The sequence below is a fragment of the Bos taurus genome, chromosome 5 (assembly GCF_002263795.3).
Source record: "Bos taurus isolate L1 Dominette 01449 registration number 42190680 breed Hereford chromosome 5, ARS-UCD2.0, whole genome shotgun sequence".
In the NCBI taxonomy this organism is placed as follows: Eukaryota; Metazoa; Chordata; class Mammalia; order Artiodactyla; family Bovidae; genus Bos; species Bos taurus.
This window is the reverse complement of record NC_037332.1, coordinates 105,137,705-105,154,423: the sequence shown is the minus strand read 5'-3', so window position 1 is coordinate 105,154,423 and position 16,719 is coordinate 105,137,705. Positions and strand designations below refer to the sequence as shown.

General features: G+C 51.6%; 1 protein-coding gene across 1 annotated transcript; it reads left to right on the top strand.

Annotated features, from left to right (window-relative positions):
• Window positions 1-8,252: 8,252 nt before the first annotated feature.
• KCNA5 (potassium voltage-gated channel subfamily A member 5) lies at window positions 8,253-10,450 on the top strand. The gene is given in 1 exon segment (NM_001015552.1): window positions 8,253-10,450. A coding segment is annotated over 1 exon segment (1,797 nt). The 5' UTR covers window positions 8,253-8,405; the 3' UTR covers window positions 10,203-10,450.
• The last annotated feature ends 6,269 nt before the right edge of the window (window positions 10,451-16,719 follow it).

The following is a 16,719-nucleotide window of genomic DNA, read 5'->3' as shown; positions in this document are numbered from 1 at the left end:
TTAGCACTTTAAAAATAAAATGTTCTTTTCATATACCTGGATACATAACCTAAACTCATAAATATATCTTCACACCATGTGGGCCATAATCTAGCTCAACAAGCCATGAAATATAAAATACTCAAAGAATGCCTTCCTTGATCTGGAGGCCTAGGCAGAGAAATCAGAGTTGCAGTCATTACTGAGAAAGGGAAAAATCCAATTCAAATGGCTCTAACCCTAAAGATCTATGAAGCTCCCGGTTCACGATTTCAAAATTAGAAGGCTTTCATGTTATATCAGTGAATACCACAATGAGATGGGTTGAGGAAGGAAAGATGGACGTTAGAAAAAGAGAAACTGAGATAGAGTCCCAGTGCATCCCTGGCTTCCCTTGTGGCTCAGCTGGTAAAGAATCCACCTCCAATGCGGGATACCTGGGTTCGATCCCTGGGTTGGGAAGATCCCCTGGAGAAGGGAAAGGCTACCCACTCCAGTATTCTGGCCTGGAGAATTCCATGGACTGAATAGTCCATGGATCACAAAGAGTTGGACACTACTGAGCAACTTTCACTAATGCATCCCTAACCCTCTAGCCAGAGGGAGCGGACACCCTCACTCACCAGGGCTAGTCCTCCTTTGAACCTCGAAGCCCTGTCCATCTGGGTCACTTTCCTTTCTCTCTTTGGCCTCTGAAAAGCCCAGGACCCATTAATGAATTTATTCCTGGATTATATTAGGGCAGGAGGGAGGGAGAGAAAAAGCCACTCTCCAGATGAGAACCTTGATTTGTGACTGTCTCTCCTTTTAATCCCTCTGAACAGGAAACCACTGTAACAGACTCTGTGGTTTCTCTCAGGATCTAGGTCAATTTCAGTGTAATCTCTCCTTTCCTCTAACCCTCAGCCTGGCCTCCTGCTTTCATCTCTTAAAGCAGCAAAGACATCCTCCCCTACTCCGAACACCCCACAAACACAAACTCACTTGTTTTGCACACATGTTTTGTCTGACTCTGCCTTGTCCACTCTATCAAACAGGAAAGAAAGGCCATTTCCAGAATTTCCTCCCCAAGGTGTCGGATTGAGCGGCAAGTGAGAAAGAAGTGGGTGGGGTGGGGGGAGGGGGAGAACAGCTGCTCCTCTCATTAAGATGTTTTTCACCCCAGATCTGCACGCGGTATGCATCTGGGAGAGAGGATTAGGTGAGAGAGGGCTTTGCTGATTAATACTCTATTATTCATTATTGCATGCTTACATATCCTGAGGTCTATTATTTAATAGTAAGAACCACAGGATCATATATTAATACTTTGTAACATTCAGTAGTAAGACTCAGTCTATCCAAGACTTACTAATGGCCTTTTCCTCCTAACTTCTTAAGAAGTTACTTTGGTTTATTTCAACCATGTTTCCTTCTGTTTGACTCTCCCTCCTCCAGTCTAAGAAGTCCCAAGCCCTCTCCCCAGACTCTGGACACCTTGGTGTTTCCTTAGAAAGATGCTGACTAATGAGTTTTGGGCAGGGGTTTCCCTGGTGGCTCAGTGGTAAAGAATCTGCCTGCCAACGCAGGAAACATGAGTTTGATCCCTGGTCTGGGAAGATTCCACACGCCGCAGAGCAACTAAGTCGGTGTGCCACATCTGTAACCTCTGCTCTAGAGCCCGGGGGCCTTAACTAATGAAGCCCTTGTCCCCTAGAGCCTATACTCCCAGCAAGAGAAGCCACAGCTAGGAGAAGCCCGCTTCCATGAAGGGTAGCCCCTGCTGGCCACAACTAGAGAAAAGCCCGTGCAGCAATGAAGACCCAGCACAGGCAAAAATAATAAATTAAATAAGAAATCGGAGATCTCTCCGCAGTGCCCAGGGATGTGCTGGAGAAGCCCTGCCAGAGTGCCTAGGGTTGCTTTGGAGATGGGGTCCCCACAGCAGAGCTCTCTTCCCCTTGGCAAGAAGGGGCAGAGGCTGAGCTGAGCTCTGGCCCATGGGGAGCACTCTGGCTGGCTTGTAGGGTGTGTCTGTCCAGTCCCTTCACTGGAAACTCTCATCACATTTCTGATAGGGTTTTCATGCCTATAACCTCATCCAAGGTTGTTGTTGATTGCTAAGTCGCTTCAGTCGTGTCCGACTCCTTGCGACCCCATGGACTGCAGCCCACCAGGCTTCTCTGTCCATGGGATTCTTCAGCCAAGAATACTGGAGTGGGTTGCCATGCCCTTCTCCAGGGGATCTTCCTGACCCAGGGATCAAACCTGTGTCTCCTGTAGCTCCTGCACTGCAGGCAGATTCTTTACCACTGAGCCACTGGGGAAGCCCTCCTCCAAGGTAGAGGGGCAAAAATCTATATTTGACAGGAAAGACTCCTGACTTAGTTAGGACAGAATTTTATTTTTGCCCTCTCCTGCCCCTTTACATTTTGTCTAATGGGGGAAGCCTTTTCCCTTGACCTGGATAAAAATCCAGGAGATCTCCATGTTGTTTTGGTCCATTTTCTTACATAATAAAACAGAGCTGCACTACCTTTAGGTCTCAAACACGCTCCTAATTTAGGAATGAAAGCACCCAGTCCAAAATGTTAAATTGCTTCTAGCCACAAACTTGTTTTAACCCACAAAGTGGAGGCCGTTTGTGTAGTAAAAGATAATGCAGAAGTCAAGAACCTGAATGAAGGGCCAAAGCAGATTTAATTCAGGACTTCCCATATTTGACCATCCACTGCCTGTTTAGGTTCCATTTCCACAACCACTTGGAGTGTCTGGCTTATCTCAGAAAGCCTCTTTCAATTCCTAGCCCACAGTTTCCCCTTCCTCACTACTCCAGAGTTGAATTCCTTTCTCTCGGTTTGATTATATTCAACACTTACTAGTTGATATTCACAATATGGCCAAGGTACCACGTTTGCTGTTGGAAGGCAAATCAGAGATGAGTTTGGTCCTTGATTTCAAGCTATCTCTATCTCTATTATCTGAAAGTGAAAGTGTTAGTCACTCAGTCGTGTCCTACTCTTTGCAACTTCATGGACCATATAGCCTGCCAGGCTCCTCTGTCCATGGAATTCTCCAGACAATACTGGAGTGGGTTGCCATTCCCCTCTCTAGGGGATCGTCCCCACCCAGGGATCGAACCCAGGTCTCCTGCATTGCAGACAGACTCTTTACCGTCTGAGCCACCAGGGAAGCCTATCTATCTATTAATATCTTCCTACCTACGATCTCTATCTATAGAAAGATAAATAGTGTGGTACATATATTTATATATGGGATAGATACATACATACATATAAAAATAAATACAGACACACACATAGAGATATATATTCTAATGAGAGTAGAGGGGGAGAAGAGGCTAAAAGAATTAATGGAGAAATAAAATGGAAGCCTCTTGGCACATATGCTTTACAGACACACACAAAAGTGCCTGGGTGTTCAGGAAAGGAGTATTTGTGTGTAATACTGCTGGGGGATTGTGACCTCGCCAGCTCTTCATGATCTGCCTTCCTCCTCTTCTCCAGCCCAGTCTCACAGACATCCCCCCAGCCCTGTGTCAGCTACGTTCACTTTCTTTCAGTTCTTCATCTTCTATTTTAAAAAAGAAAATAGTTTTATTTATTTTGACTGTCCTGGGTCTTCACTAGTTGAGGTGCATGGGCTCCTCATTGCGGTGGCTTCTCTTGTGGAGCACGGGCTCTAGAATGCTTGGGCTTCAGCAGTTGTAGCTCCCAGGCTCAAGAGCACAGGGCAAATAGTTCTGTGCTGCATGGGCTTGGTTGCTCCATGGCATGTGGGATCTTCCCAGATCAGGGATCGAAACTGAGTCTCCTGTATTGGCAGCAGATTCTGTACCACTGAGCCACCAGGGAAGCCCTCTTTCAGTTCTTCTAACCAACCCTGAGCCTTCCACCCCTGGACCTTGGAACACACACTTTCCTCCACCTGGAACAGTATCCCTTACTCATCATCACCTCAGAAAGCTTCCCTGGGTCCTAGGGCAGGCGTCAGACTCCCACTATTCTCACAGCCCCCTACAGCCTGGCCGTACTCCTCACAATTGTGTTAAACAACCAACGTAAAATTAGATGCTCAGAGACTCTGGCCTTGCTCAGAGGAAAGATGTCTGTCCTGGTCATCAATATACTCCCAGACCCTGGAACAACATCTTGTACATAGTAGGTACTCATTGAATATTTTTGAAGGGATTAATAAACATGGCATTTAAGATTCCTTCTCCTTTCTATCTTCTCCCTTTTCTCTCTCTTCCAGCCCAGTTCTCCTTTTTTTTTTTTTTTTTTGACCCCTTACCTCTCATAATGTTCTTTTCTCTTGGTTCTGCACAGTTTAAGAATCTCGCTGTGGTCTGCTGGGAGCTGTCCTGTGAATTGAGAGACGATCCCTCCTTTGTTTACTTCTGGAGGTCTCATTCTGGGAGATAATAACGTAGGTGTTGCAAGTCATTCATTCAAAGATACCCCTTGGGGTTTGTCTAAGAGGAGATGCTGCTCAAACTGTGACTTGAGGACAGGAGCAGCAGCACCACAGGGGAGCTTGTTTGAGTCTAAGCCTGCCTGTGAGGCAGGGGCTCAATCTTGCATTATTTACTTATTTATTTTGTTTTGGTTTTCTTTGAGGCATGCAGAATCTTAGTTCCCTGACCAAGGACTGAAACTGCGCCCCCTGCAGTGATGTGTGCATATGTGTTAGTCACTAAGTCATATTTGACTCTGCGACCCGATAGACAGATTGCAGCATGCCAGGCTTCCCTGTCCTTTGCCATCTCCCAGAGTTTGCTCAAACTCCTGTCTATTGAGTCAGTGAAGCTATCTAACCATCTCATCCTCTGTTGCCCCCTTCTCCTCCTGCCCTCAATCTTTCCCGGGATCAGGTCTTTTCCAATGAGTCAGCTCTTCACATCAGATGGCCAAAGTCCTGGAGCTTCAGCTTCAGCATCAGCTGAAGGTTGATTGGGAGGCAATGAAAGAAAGATAAGAGAACTTGCAGAACTCAGAAGGGGACATCTTCAGACCAAGATGCTCTTCTGACACCTGGGAAAGGAAAGGGGAGGAGGAAAGGTTGGATGGGGGAGTCTCAGATGGGATTTGTTTATTTACTTATTACTTAGTATTTATTTTATTTATTTATTTAGCTGCACCAAGTCTTAGTTGTGACATGCAGGATCTGTAGTTGCAGCTTGTGGGCTCTAGCCCGAGACCCCCTGCATTGGGAGTGTGAGTGTTAGCCACTGGACCACCAGGGAAGTCTCTCAGGTGGCAATGTTTTTCTTACAAAGTCTTGGCAGACCCAGCAGGGGAGCTCTAGAGCAAAGAACAAAGACTCTCAGGTTTGCAGAGTTCTGCACTGAGCAGAAACCGAACCAGCCAGGTCCCTGTAACTCTGCAGTGCTCTGTCATTGCCAGGGGGCTCCTCGGGAGGCTGGAAACCAGGCAGAGTCAGGAGGTGACAGCAGCTGGGGGCTGTCAGCCAACTGCGTCTTTGAAGCTAAAAAGCAAGTTCTTTCTCTAAGGACAATCCTGCTGTATTCCCCACGGCAGACACTGTGACATCTGAAGGTAATTTTACAAGAAACCTATGAAGGCTAGGAAATGTCTGGAAAGCAGATTTAAGAAAGTGCCACATTAAAGGCCTGACTTACGTGCCCTTCTAGGACTGTTTGTATGGTGCTCTTATTCTTCAGGACACAGTCTCCCTGAGGCCCCTGGAAGACAAGGTCCAGGGAACCCTTCCCCTTAGGGGAGCTTGGGGACAGCCCGTGTGAACCAACATGGCATCTCTCTATTTATAAGATGTGTGGGTCAGTGAACAAGAGAGGACCCAAAGGTCTCTGAGCCCATCTCCTACCAGTTCTGCAGTTAGTTCCAGGCTTCCCAGGGCAGACCTGATCTCGACTGGCAACGTCAGAGTCAGAGAAGAAAAAACAAACAAACCCAAACAGAAGGAGCAGAAACAGCACAGATCTGGGGAGGGGCGTGCAAGGTCCTGATGATAACCAATGATGCCTTTACACGCTCATTTTCACTTTCATGCCCTTTTCTCACTTGTGCACATCTGCATGGACAGCCCACCACACATGCAGAGTTGCACACAATGCAAATGTTTGTCTATGCCAAATGGATATTCACCCTCGAGTTCACTTAACAAAACCACGTGGACACACACTCCTCTGACCCTGACACAAGCTTGTGAGTTTACACTCCGCTATTCCAACCCACACTCATGCACCTAGCACCAAGCTTTCAAAAAATCCTTTGTGTGCGATGCTTACACGAACAAGAGACTATAACATTACATACAAAAGCCCCAACAACCTACAGAAACAGAAATAGACAATCAAACAGACATTCAAAAACACAGAGATTTTAGGGTAAATTAAAAATATCTGGAGGCTGTGCCTGGAATGGCTTGAAAATATGCCTCGAAGGCTATTTCTCTCTTGGCTACAGATGCTAACACCCAGGGCTGGGGCGGAGCAGAATACCTGATGCCCTAACCCAGAAGCACTTAGGGGGTCATCTTAGCCATCCTCCAGCCTCCTGCAGAAGGGACTAAAGCCATTAAGTCAGATGGTGAGGGGGAGAGAGCACCCATAACCTTGTATTCTGGAAAGGGGGTCGCATATTTCTATAGAGGAGCAGAGTTGGGGAATAGGGGCCTAAACTCTGCTTGCTGCTGCTAAGTCACTTCAGTCGTGTCCAACTCTGTGCGACCCCATAGACGGCAGCCCACTACGCTCCTCTGTCCCTGGGATTCTCCAGGCAAGAATACTGGAGTGGGTTGCCATTTCCTTCTCCAATGCATCAAAGTGAAAAGTGAAAGTGAAGTCTCTCAGTTGTGCCCAACTCTTAGAGACCCCATGAACTGCAGCCTACCAGGCTCCTCCGTCCATGGGATTTTCCAGGCAAGGCTGGGTTTAAATCCCAGCTTCACCACTTTCTACTGTGTGACCTCAGGCAAGTTAATCAACTTCTCTGTGTCTCATTTTCCTCGCCTATAAAAGCGGGGATAATAATATTACCGAGAAAATGGGTTGCTGAGAGACTAGACCAGCCAATATTTGTGAAGTGCTGATAATGGGCCTGCTACAGCAGAAGAGCAAAGTGAGTATTGGTTTTTATTCTACTCCTGAGAATTCTCCACCCGGGGGTTCCAAGGCTCCATCCCCTGGAGCGCCCCACCCCATCTCCCTACACAAGCCTCCTTGCAACCGCCAGCTTCTAGCTTCCACCAGCAGGAACCGCTCTCTCCTGGGTCCTTCTCCCTCCTCCCCTTCCCTGTTCCTGGTTCCTACAAATGAGATTGGTGGAGAGAGCAGTGGTTGTGTGTGTAGGAATAGTAAGCCGGGCAGCCAGTCTCCAGTCTCAGCTGCCTGCCTGGGGAGCTGCCAGGCTCCGCGTGCTTGGCTGACCACCCCTGTCTGTCCTGGGAATCAGGGCTTTCCCAAGGGCAAGGGCAGGGAGGTGCTGTATGGTGAATTCTCCGTCAGTTACCTTCTGGTGCAAATATAAGTAGGGAGATGGAAAGAGACAGGCTTCTCCACTCGTCTGAAGATACACATATATCTAGAATACTGGAGTGGGTAGCCGTTCCCTTCTGCAGGGGATCTTCCTGACCCAGGGAATTGAACAGGGGTCTCCCACATTGCAGGCAGATTCTTTACCTTCTGAGTCACCGGGGAAGCCCATATATATATATATATATTTTTTTTTTTTTTCTTCTCAAGGCCCATAGCTCCGCCTCTCATCCTCCTGTTTGTAATTTTTCCCAAAGAAGAGAGAACCGTTATTTCTTCAAAGGACCGCCTTCTCTCGAACACCGGCTCATCCTGAAGTCGCATCTCTCCAACACAGGAGAATTCATTTCCCGAGAGTCCACCCGGCAATCAGCGGGTTCCCAGGTGAACTGAAATCCAGAACTATTCTCATCTGGCCGCCCTGGGAGTTGGTTGCAGCGCTCTCGGTACAACCTGTTCCTCCATCCTCTCCCCTCCCCTCCCAGGCTGCGCCCAGCTCAGTTCCTCCCGCCCTCGCCCGGGGGCCCCAGCTGCGCTCGCCCTCGGGGAGACACTCGCGGCCTCCGTGCCCCGAGGGGAGGCGGGAGGAGAAGGGGAGGGCGGGGGGCGGGGGGGTAGAGGCGGGGAGCCACGCGGGGTGGAGGCCGGGCCTGCGGCTGGAGGTTGCCTCGGCTGGAAGGCGGCTTTTGGCTGCTTGGTAACGGGCTGCCAGAGCCGAGCAAGGCAGAGCGCAGGGCAGCGGCTTCTTGACGTCAGGACCCAGCGAGGGGACCGCGCCAGCCACAGCAGGGCCGGCCCACAGCGGGGCCGGCCGCCGGAGGGAGAGGAGTCCAGCGCGGGGCGCCCTGCGGGGTGAGGGGGGCGCGGGAACCGGTCCGCAGGGGCGCAGCATGCCCCCCGCCCCCGGGCCATGGAGATCGCCCTGGTGCCCCTGGAGAACGGCGGTGCCATGACCGTCAGGGGAGAAGAGGAGGCCCGGACCACGGCGGGTCAGCTCCGCTGTCCCACGACGGCCGCGCTCAGCGACGGACCCAAGCAGCCGGCGCCCAGGAGGCGCAGCGGCGGGGAGAGGGGCGCGGACCCGGGAGGCCGGCCGGCGCCACCACCGCGCCAGGAGCTGCCCCAGGCTAGCCCGCGGCCTCCGGAGGAAGAGGACGGAGAAGACGACCCCGCCCTGGGCGTGGCGGGGGACCAGGTGCTGGGCCCGGGGTCCCTCCATCACCAGCGCGTCCTCATCAACATCTCGGGGCTGCGCTTTGAGACGCAGCTGGGCACCCTGGCGCAGTTCCCCAACACGCTCCTCGGGGACCCGGCCAAGCGCCTGCGCTACTTCGACCCGCTGAGAAACGAGTACTTCTTCGACCGCAATCGGCCCAGCTTCGACGGCATCCTCTACTACTACCAGTCGGGGGGCCGGCTTCGCAGGCCAGTCAACGTCTCCCTGGACGTGTTCGCAGACGAGATCCGCTTCTACCAGCTGGGGGAGGAGGCCATGGAGCGCTTCCGGGAGGACGAGGGCTTCATCAAGGAAGAGGAGAAGCCCCTGCCCCGCAACGAGTTCCAGCGCCAGGTGTGGCTGATTTTCGAGTACCCGGAGAGCTCGGGCTCTGCACGGGCCATTGCCATCGTCTCGGTCCTAGTCATCCTCATCTCCATCATCACCTTCTGCTTGGAGACGCTGCCCGAGTTCCGGGATGAACGCGAGCTGCTGCGCCATCCCCCGGTCCCCCACCAGCCCCCGGGACCCCACAGGGGGCCCAATGGCAGCGGGGCCGCAGCGCCCCCTTCTGGCCCCACGGTGGCGCCTCTCTTGCCCAGGACCCTCGCTGACCCCTTCTTCATCGTGGAGACCACGTGTGTCATCTGGTTCACCTTTGAGCTGCTGGTGCGCTTCTTCGCCTGCCCCAGCAAGGCTGAGTTCTCTCGGAACATCATGAACATCATCGACGTGGTGGCCATCTTCCCCTACTTCATCACCCTGGGCACCGAGCTGGTGGAGCAGCAGCAGCCGGGGGGCGGGGGCGGCCAGAACGGGCAGCAGGCCATGTCCCTGGCCATCCTCAGAGTGATCCGCCTGGTCCGCGTGTTCCGCATCTTCAAGTTGTCCCGCCACTCCAAGGGGCTACAGATCCTGGGCAAGACGCTGCAGGCCTCCATGCGGGAGCTGGGCCTGCTCATCTTCTTCCTCTTCATTGGGGTCATCCTCTTCTCCAGCGCCGTCTACTTCGCAGAGGCCGACAACCAGGAGACCCATTTCTCCAGCATCCCAGATGCCTTCTGGTGGGCGGTGGTCACCATGACTACAGTGGGCTATGGGGACATGAGGCCCGTCACCGTGGGGGGCAAGATCGTGGGCTCCCTGTGTGCCATCGCTGGGGTCCTCACCATCGCCCTGCCCGTGCCGGTCATTGTCTCCAACTTCAACTACTTCTACCACCGGGAGACGGACCACGAGGAGCCGGCAGCCGTTAAGGAAGAACAGGGCAGTCAGAGCCAGGGGACTGGATCGGCGGGCGGGGGCCAGCGAAAGGCCAGCTGGAGCAAGGGGTCCCTCTGCAAGGTGGCAGGGTCCTTGGAAAACGCGGATGGCTCTCGAAGGGGCAGTTGCTCCCTGGAGAAGTGTAACCTCAAGGCCAAGAGCAATGTGGATTTGCGGAGATCGCTGTATGCCCTCTGCCTGGACACCAGCCGGGAGACGGATTTGTAAGGGGGTCCCAGGCAGACATCTGGCCACGGGCTGGGGACAGCAGAGGCCTTCTGACCCTGGGGATCTACTTGACACCGCAGAGTATTTCAAGCCCACCCTTGTACCTGGGTCTGTCCCTCTTCTCTCACTGCTCCCCTCCTGCCTCCCCCTCCACCTTGATCCCCTCATTTTTCCTCTTCTTTCCATGACCCCAAGGGTCGCCTATTTTTAAAAACTACCACATTCCATGACGCAGGAGCTGTTGAAATGGTGAGCGCTGTAAGATGGACGTCTTTGTAGCCAGTTTCCTACACCCAGCAGAGGGACAACCCAAACAAAAATGACTTTAAATAGCCCAGATCTCCAGGGATTTTGTAAAACCCCTCCTCACATCTCTGTGTTCTAGATTTGCTTTACAGATGATTATATTTGTGTATAAGGGGAAATATTATTTTTATGGCTGGAGAGTGGATTTTTGTACCGCAGTTCAGATGGAGATATTTTGGATATATTTTCAAGACGTATGTTGTATTTATGGAAGAGATGGGTTTTGTGGTGTTCTCCTGTGATACTTCCGGCCGTTCTAGTTCCTGTGTCAGTAAGCCTCTCTTTTCTGAGATGTAGTGTTGGTGCTTCGTGTCTAAGGCAGGCAATGCTCTGGAAGAAAGGCAAGTCTAACTTTTTTCTGTGCGCCTTAAACAATTCTTGTAACTTTCTTCAAAAAGCATTTTAATGATGTAGGAGGAAGACTTCTGATAATTCATCCTTTTGAATTTTTATCCCAGGAAATAAAATGTTACTCGATTAAGGCAAGTGTTAGTTTTTCCACAGCTGATGTATCTTTGGAAATTAAAAAAAAAAATAGTCTGTCCCTCACTGTTTATGGTTCTGGAGTCAGAGCAAACTTGACTGGGGTGGAGGAGGGCTTGGAAAGTTCATGGTTTGATCATTGACATCTCTTTGCTGGGCCCCCTCTGTGCCTTGAAAACAAAGGGGTGGATTCTGTTTGTCTCAGGTGGTTAGAACACACACACTCCCAGATGGCTTTAGACCCAGCTGTCAGCGTGGTGTGTGGATGGAGTTAAAAGGCAAACGATGACCAGACCCTCCCCTCCTCCCTCCTGCCTGCAGCCCCGCTGCTGTCTCCTGGGGCTGGGTTTCCCAGCCTTTGTCTGCAGGTTTTAAGCCCTACTGAACATGATTCTCAGCTCTGAGAAAAAAGCTTGGTTCTCCCAAACAGGAGACCTCTCCGAAAAAGTGTAGCCCTGATGGGAAAATCACAGAGGGAGGAGGCAACACCTTATTATTATATTCCCACCCTACCAAACCATGGTGAAGCAGAGAAGGATGAATTGCCTTTGTAGCAGATGGAGGCAGAGAGAGGCTGGAAGGATTTGTTTGTCCACATTAAGGGCTGATTTCTACAGATTGTAACCTTGCCCTGAGTAATCTCTAAATTCACAACAAATCCCTTTGTTCCCTTGTCATCGGATGATACTGACAAAACATCGCAGCAGGTGTAACGCTGGCTGCAACGTCTCTCTGGGCTTAGTTATCCACCAGGGGTTCCTGATTCCTGCTGTTGTTTTTATTTTTTTCTGCTGAACAATCCAAAGACTGGTGGTTTGGCATCCTCACCAGGGTGGGCTGGTGGTCCACAACCACATAGCCCCCATGACCACAGCGAGCCTGATGGCTAGTTGCGGGGCACATTCAAGTTTGGGAGACGGAGGGGAGGAGGAGGATCTAGGAGATTGATGTCTTAGGTTTGTGGATTTAAACGAGATGCCCACGCAGGAGTAAAAGCCTGTCTGTGACCGCCTGGAGTCATTTCCAGCCGGGAACTGTGAACATCACATCGGAGAAGGAAGCAGAAGGACTGTGCCTGGGGCTCTGTTGTTTCACATTACACGCAGAAATCAAGGAGGGCGAGTGGGGACTCGCTGTTTATTTGTAATTTACAATCCTCCTAAAAGCGGGGCCTCTTGCCCGAGCTCTCCTCCACACCATCTCACTTCCAACCCCTCTGTGGCTTCCCAACTGATGTGGTTTAATGCACCCTTCCTGGCTGGGATGCGGTCACCCCTTTGGTTCCACTCTCCCTTGAAGATAAAAGAGAAGGCGCCGCCCTTGCCCTGAAGGCCGTTTCCTTTAGGCTCGAGCCACAAAGAGAGAACTGTGGCCACCCAGGCCTCAGATGAGTCCAGGTACCTGTCAGGTGTTGGTCCAAAGAGACTGAACGGCTCTTTAGATTGTCCGGTAAAAGGTACAAGCTTATACAAAACCTTGGGGATGGAGGGGGCAGGAATGAGAGCGTTGTGTCTCTATTTTGTGTGGGATGAGGGGCGCTGTCCACAGGTTTACGAAGGGGATGCAGGTGGTTCCAGAGGGACCTCAGTCCCCTGTTGCATCCCCGAGGCTAGTGGTACCCATCTTGGGGCACTGGGAGGGCCCCCAAGGGCAGTGAAGGTATTTCAATCTCTCTGTCTTCTCAGTGCACCTGTTGCTATGGTTCTGGAAATGGGTCCCCCAGTTTCACTCCCACCATCATGGTGGTTTCTCTGTTTACGTGATTGGCAGGAAAGGAGTGTGAATGTCAAGTCTTACCCAGGTCACCTGAGGCAAGGAGGCTCTTCCTGTCCTCTCTCCCCCCTCCCCTTCACTGCCGTCCTTGATTTTCCTTCCGGAGGAGATTAGATCTAATAGTCCCGGCCAAACCTTTATTCAGATGTTGCTTCTTGGCTCCCACAGCAGGAAACCATCCCTGGGTTTAGAATCTACCAGCCTTGGCAGCCTCCAGGCTTCCCATGTGGCGCTAGTGGTAAAGAACTCACCTGCCAGAGAAGGCGACTCGAGTTCAATCCCTGAGTAGGGAAGATGCCCTGGAGGAGGGCATGGCAACAACCCACTCCAGTATTCTTGCCTGAAGCATCCCACAGACAGAGTTGCCTGGCGGGCTACAGTCTGTAGGGTTGCAAAAAGTCGGACATGACTGACGCGACTTGGCACACACCTGCCCAGCAGGGATGGACCGGTGTGGTGCCTTTATCTAAGGACAGCTGCTCTCCTGCAGAGCATGTGGCCCTGGTTTTTTTTACCACCTACTTTTTCTTCTCCTGCCCATATGCTGGGTGAACCCTAATCAAGGACAGGTTCAGAAAGAAAAAGTCTTATGCTTTAAAGCCCCAGCTCCCTGACCTTCCCTGCCTGGAGTACTCCCTGGAGGGAAAATGAAACAGAAGACCAGCCCTTGGGAAATCTTATTGTGGGGTTAGGCTGTGACTTATTCTCTTGTTAATGATGGAAGCACTTCCTGGCGGGGAGGAGCCACAGCAAAGTGTCTCTCTGGGTGTAGAGGGCCCCCTCCAGAGATGGCAGCCCATGCACACTGAGTGTGACCCTGGCGTGCTCTCCTTTGGGCCTGACCTCAGCAGCGAACATCTGCTCTACAGCTGCTCTGCATGCTGGGCATCCTGGGATGCGTATTAAGATGCTGTCCTTGCCTTCATCTGCTTCCAGTCCCATTGGAGAGGCAATCAGTGTTCAACAGATCAAGTCATGCAGGACAGAGGGTGATCAAGTGCCTTGTACTGATTCCAAAATGAAGTGGGATGGGTCAGGAGTGGGAGGGCCAAAGAGGAATAGAGAGAGACAGGCCTCTGGAAACTTTGAAGGGTAGCTGGGTAGAGAGAAGGACATTCGGATTGGGGGAAGTGGGTGGGAGGAGTGAGCTGGAGAATGGCCACCGTGTCCACATCATTGTCATGTGGGGATGGAGTCCAGGGTTGCAGGCTGGTGCCTCTCCCCAGGGGAGGAGGGCATGGCAATCCTCTCCAGTATTCTTGCCTGGGACATCCCACAAACAGAGGTACCTGGCGGGCTACAGTCCGTAAGATTGGAAAGAGTGGGACATGATGGAAATGACTTAGCATGCGCACACACTTGCCTCTCCCCAGGAGCGGACCATAGTAGGAGTCCTGATTTTATCAATGGCAGAAGGACTCAGCAATTATTTAAAGCAGGGATTGGCAAAAACTCTGAAAAAAGCCAGATAGTGACTATTTTAAGCTTCGTAGTCCAAAAGGCAAAATTGAAGCTATTGTTGTAGATACTTATATAATCATTGAACATGTAGCCATTTAAAAATGTTAGAACCAGTCTTAGCTCAAGAGCTGTATTTCCCTGTCATAACCATTTATCTGTCACACCACGGCCGCCTCCTGGGCATCCAGGCGTGGCTGTGAAGCCTGGATCTGGCTCCCTGATTTGATTTTCCTTCACTGAACTTGCGTTTCTTGCAAATACCAGCCCTGGCTTAAGAAGGGGATCACAGGCTGGGGTTTCCCAGACCATCGAAGACTTGGTTATAAAGATGGAGCTCATTTCTATCTCCCTGTGAACATTAGGATTCTCTAAGTGGCTGTGGGACAGCTTTATTTCTAGGGAGGAGGAAGAAAATGCCAAGCTGGACATCCTGCCCAGGGGTCTGGGCATCGGCTTCTCCCCCTGCACCTGGTGGAGGGGGCCCAGGGGCCAGGGCATAGCCTCCTTCTCCTCTGGCCCTACGTGTTTTCCTGGGTGTGACATCACCCTGGGAGCCTTGAGGCAGTCCTTCCTTGCCTTGGCCCTCTTCAGCTGCCTCTTCCTATTGTAGAGATGGGCCTGAGTTTGCGGGGGAGAGGACCCGTGTGATGTGCATGGAGGGAAACGTATGAATCAATTCCAGCCACAGGCCTCCGGACAGAGCAAGACACTTGCCAGTTTCCTTTTTAATTGGCTGGTGACTTCTAATGTCAGACTTTGCACCAGGCGATGTTTTGGCAGGAAGGAATGTTACAGATCATCTGGTGGGTTCTAATCATTTTATAGATGAGCAGACTGAGGCCCAGAGGGAAGAGGCTCCTTACTCAACCAAGGTCACTATAAAGCCCACTGGGACTGGAATCGTCTCCCCAGCTCCTTGGCTGGATTTGTCTGCTCCCTGTTCTCATTAAAGCTGACTTCCCCCCTCTCCCCTCCTCCCCCACCCCCACCGCCCCTGCCCCATCTCCCCATGGCCATCCCACCTCCCGAGGCAGGTTCCTGCCATGTCAGTTCATTTGTATCTATTTTGCCTGGGTGGCTAGGTGTGGGGAGCCTCCTGGGTGTCCAGCCGTGCTCACTAAACCCTGATCTGTCTCCTCCAATTTGATTTGACTCCACTCAACCTGCATTTGCTGTGACTGTCAACCCGTGTGAGCAATGGAGTTGTGGGAGTGCCATGGCCTAGCGCCCATGAGCAAGCAGGAGGGAAACAAAAACCTTTATAATCTAGTGTCCTTAAAGCGCTCACTAATTCATCTCTCCATTCATTTGTTAAATCTTTATTTGACAACATTATTTACTAAGGGGCAGGCACCACGCTATGGGCTTCCCTGGTGGCTCAGCTGGTAAAGAATCTGCCTGCAATGTGGGAGACCTGGGTTCAATCCCTGGGTGGGGAAGATCCCTTGGAGCAGGGAATGGCAACCCACTCCAGTTTTCTTGCCTGGAGAATCCTATGGACAGAGGAGCCTGGTGGGCTACAGTCCATAGCGTCTCACATAGTCGGACTTGACTGAGCGACCAAGCACACACATAATCGCTTTACAATGTTGTGTTAGTTTCTGTTGTACAGCGAAGTGAGTCAGCTATATGTATACATATACCCTTCCCCCCTTTTTTAGATTTCTTTCCCATTTAGGTCACCACTGAGCACTGAGTCACTTTTAAATAGAAGGAAGAGCAAAGAGTCAGACACGACTGAGCAACTAACACACAAGAGCCAAGGAGGAGCTGGACAGCGTTGTAACCGGGAGAGTGACGTGCTGCTTTAGAGAAGGATGAACAATGCTCGAGGTGGAGGAAGACATAAGGGGAGGTGAAGAGTTGGGGACGGGGATGCAGGGGCTCTGCGTCTGTTATCCTGCAGAGGGGTGGAGGCAGGCGCTGGTGGGGGTGGAGACACCAAGATTTCCCCTGGGCCACTCACCAGCTTGGAGCAGGAGCCGGCCTCTGCCTTCCCGGTGGCAGCCCCAGAAGAAACACAGAGGACCACATCCCCAAGGGAGACGCCTCGTGGATTTCTGCTAGAAGGCTGGCAATGGGTCCCAATCTGAGTTTTAAAAAATTTTAGGGGACAAGCAAAGGCCCTTAGATGATGACCCCCTTGGTTGTTCAGCCAAGGGGCAGGAGACTCAGCAGATGTTTTGGAGCCTTTGCCAAAAAATCAGCAGGAGTCATCCTTGGCCGTGGACTGAAGGGCGGGAGGTGGGGGCAGGGCAGCCAAAAGCCCTGGAGGCTAGAGTTTCTCCTGACTATTCTACCACCAGGAACAGGAATGGAAAAAGCTACGAAGGGCTGCAGAGGGTCCAGAAGAAACCCCGGGGGGAAAGCTGAATTTCTGTGTGCAGAGCGTTCAGGAAGTTCAGAATGGAGCTGCACGCGCAACTGGATGGGGCCCTTGGTTTGGACCCCACGAGTGGCTCCTCCATGGATCTTTCAGGACCAAAGGGCCCTG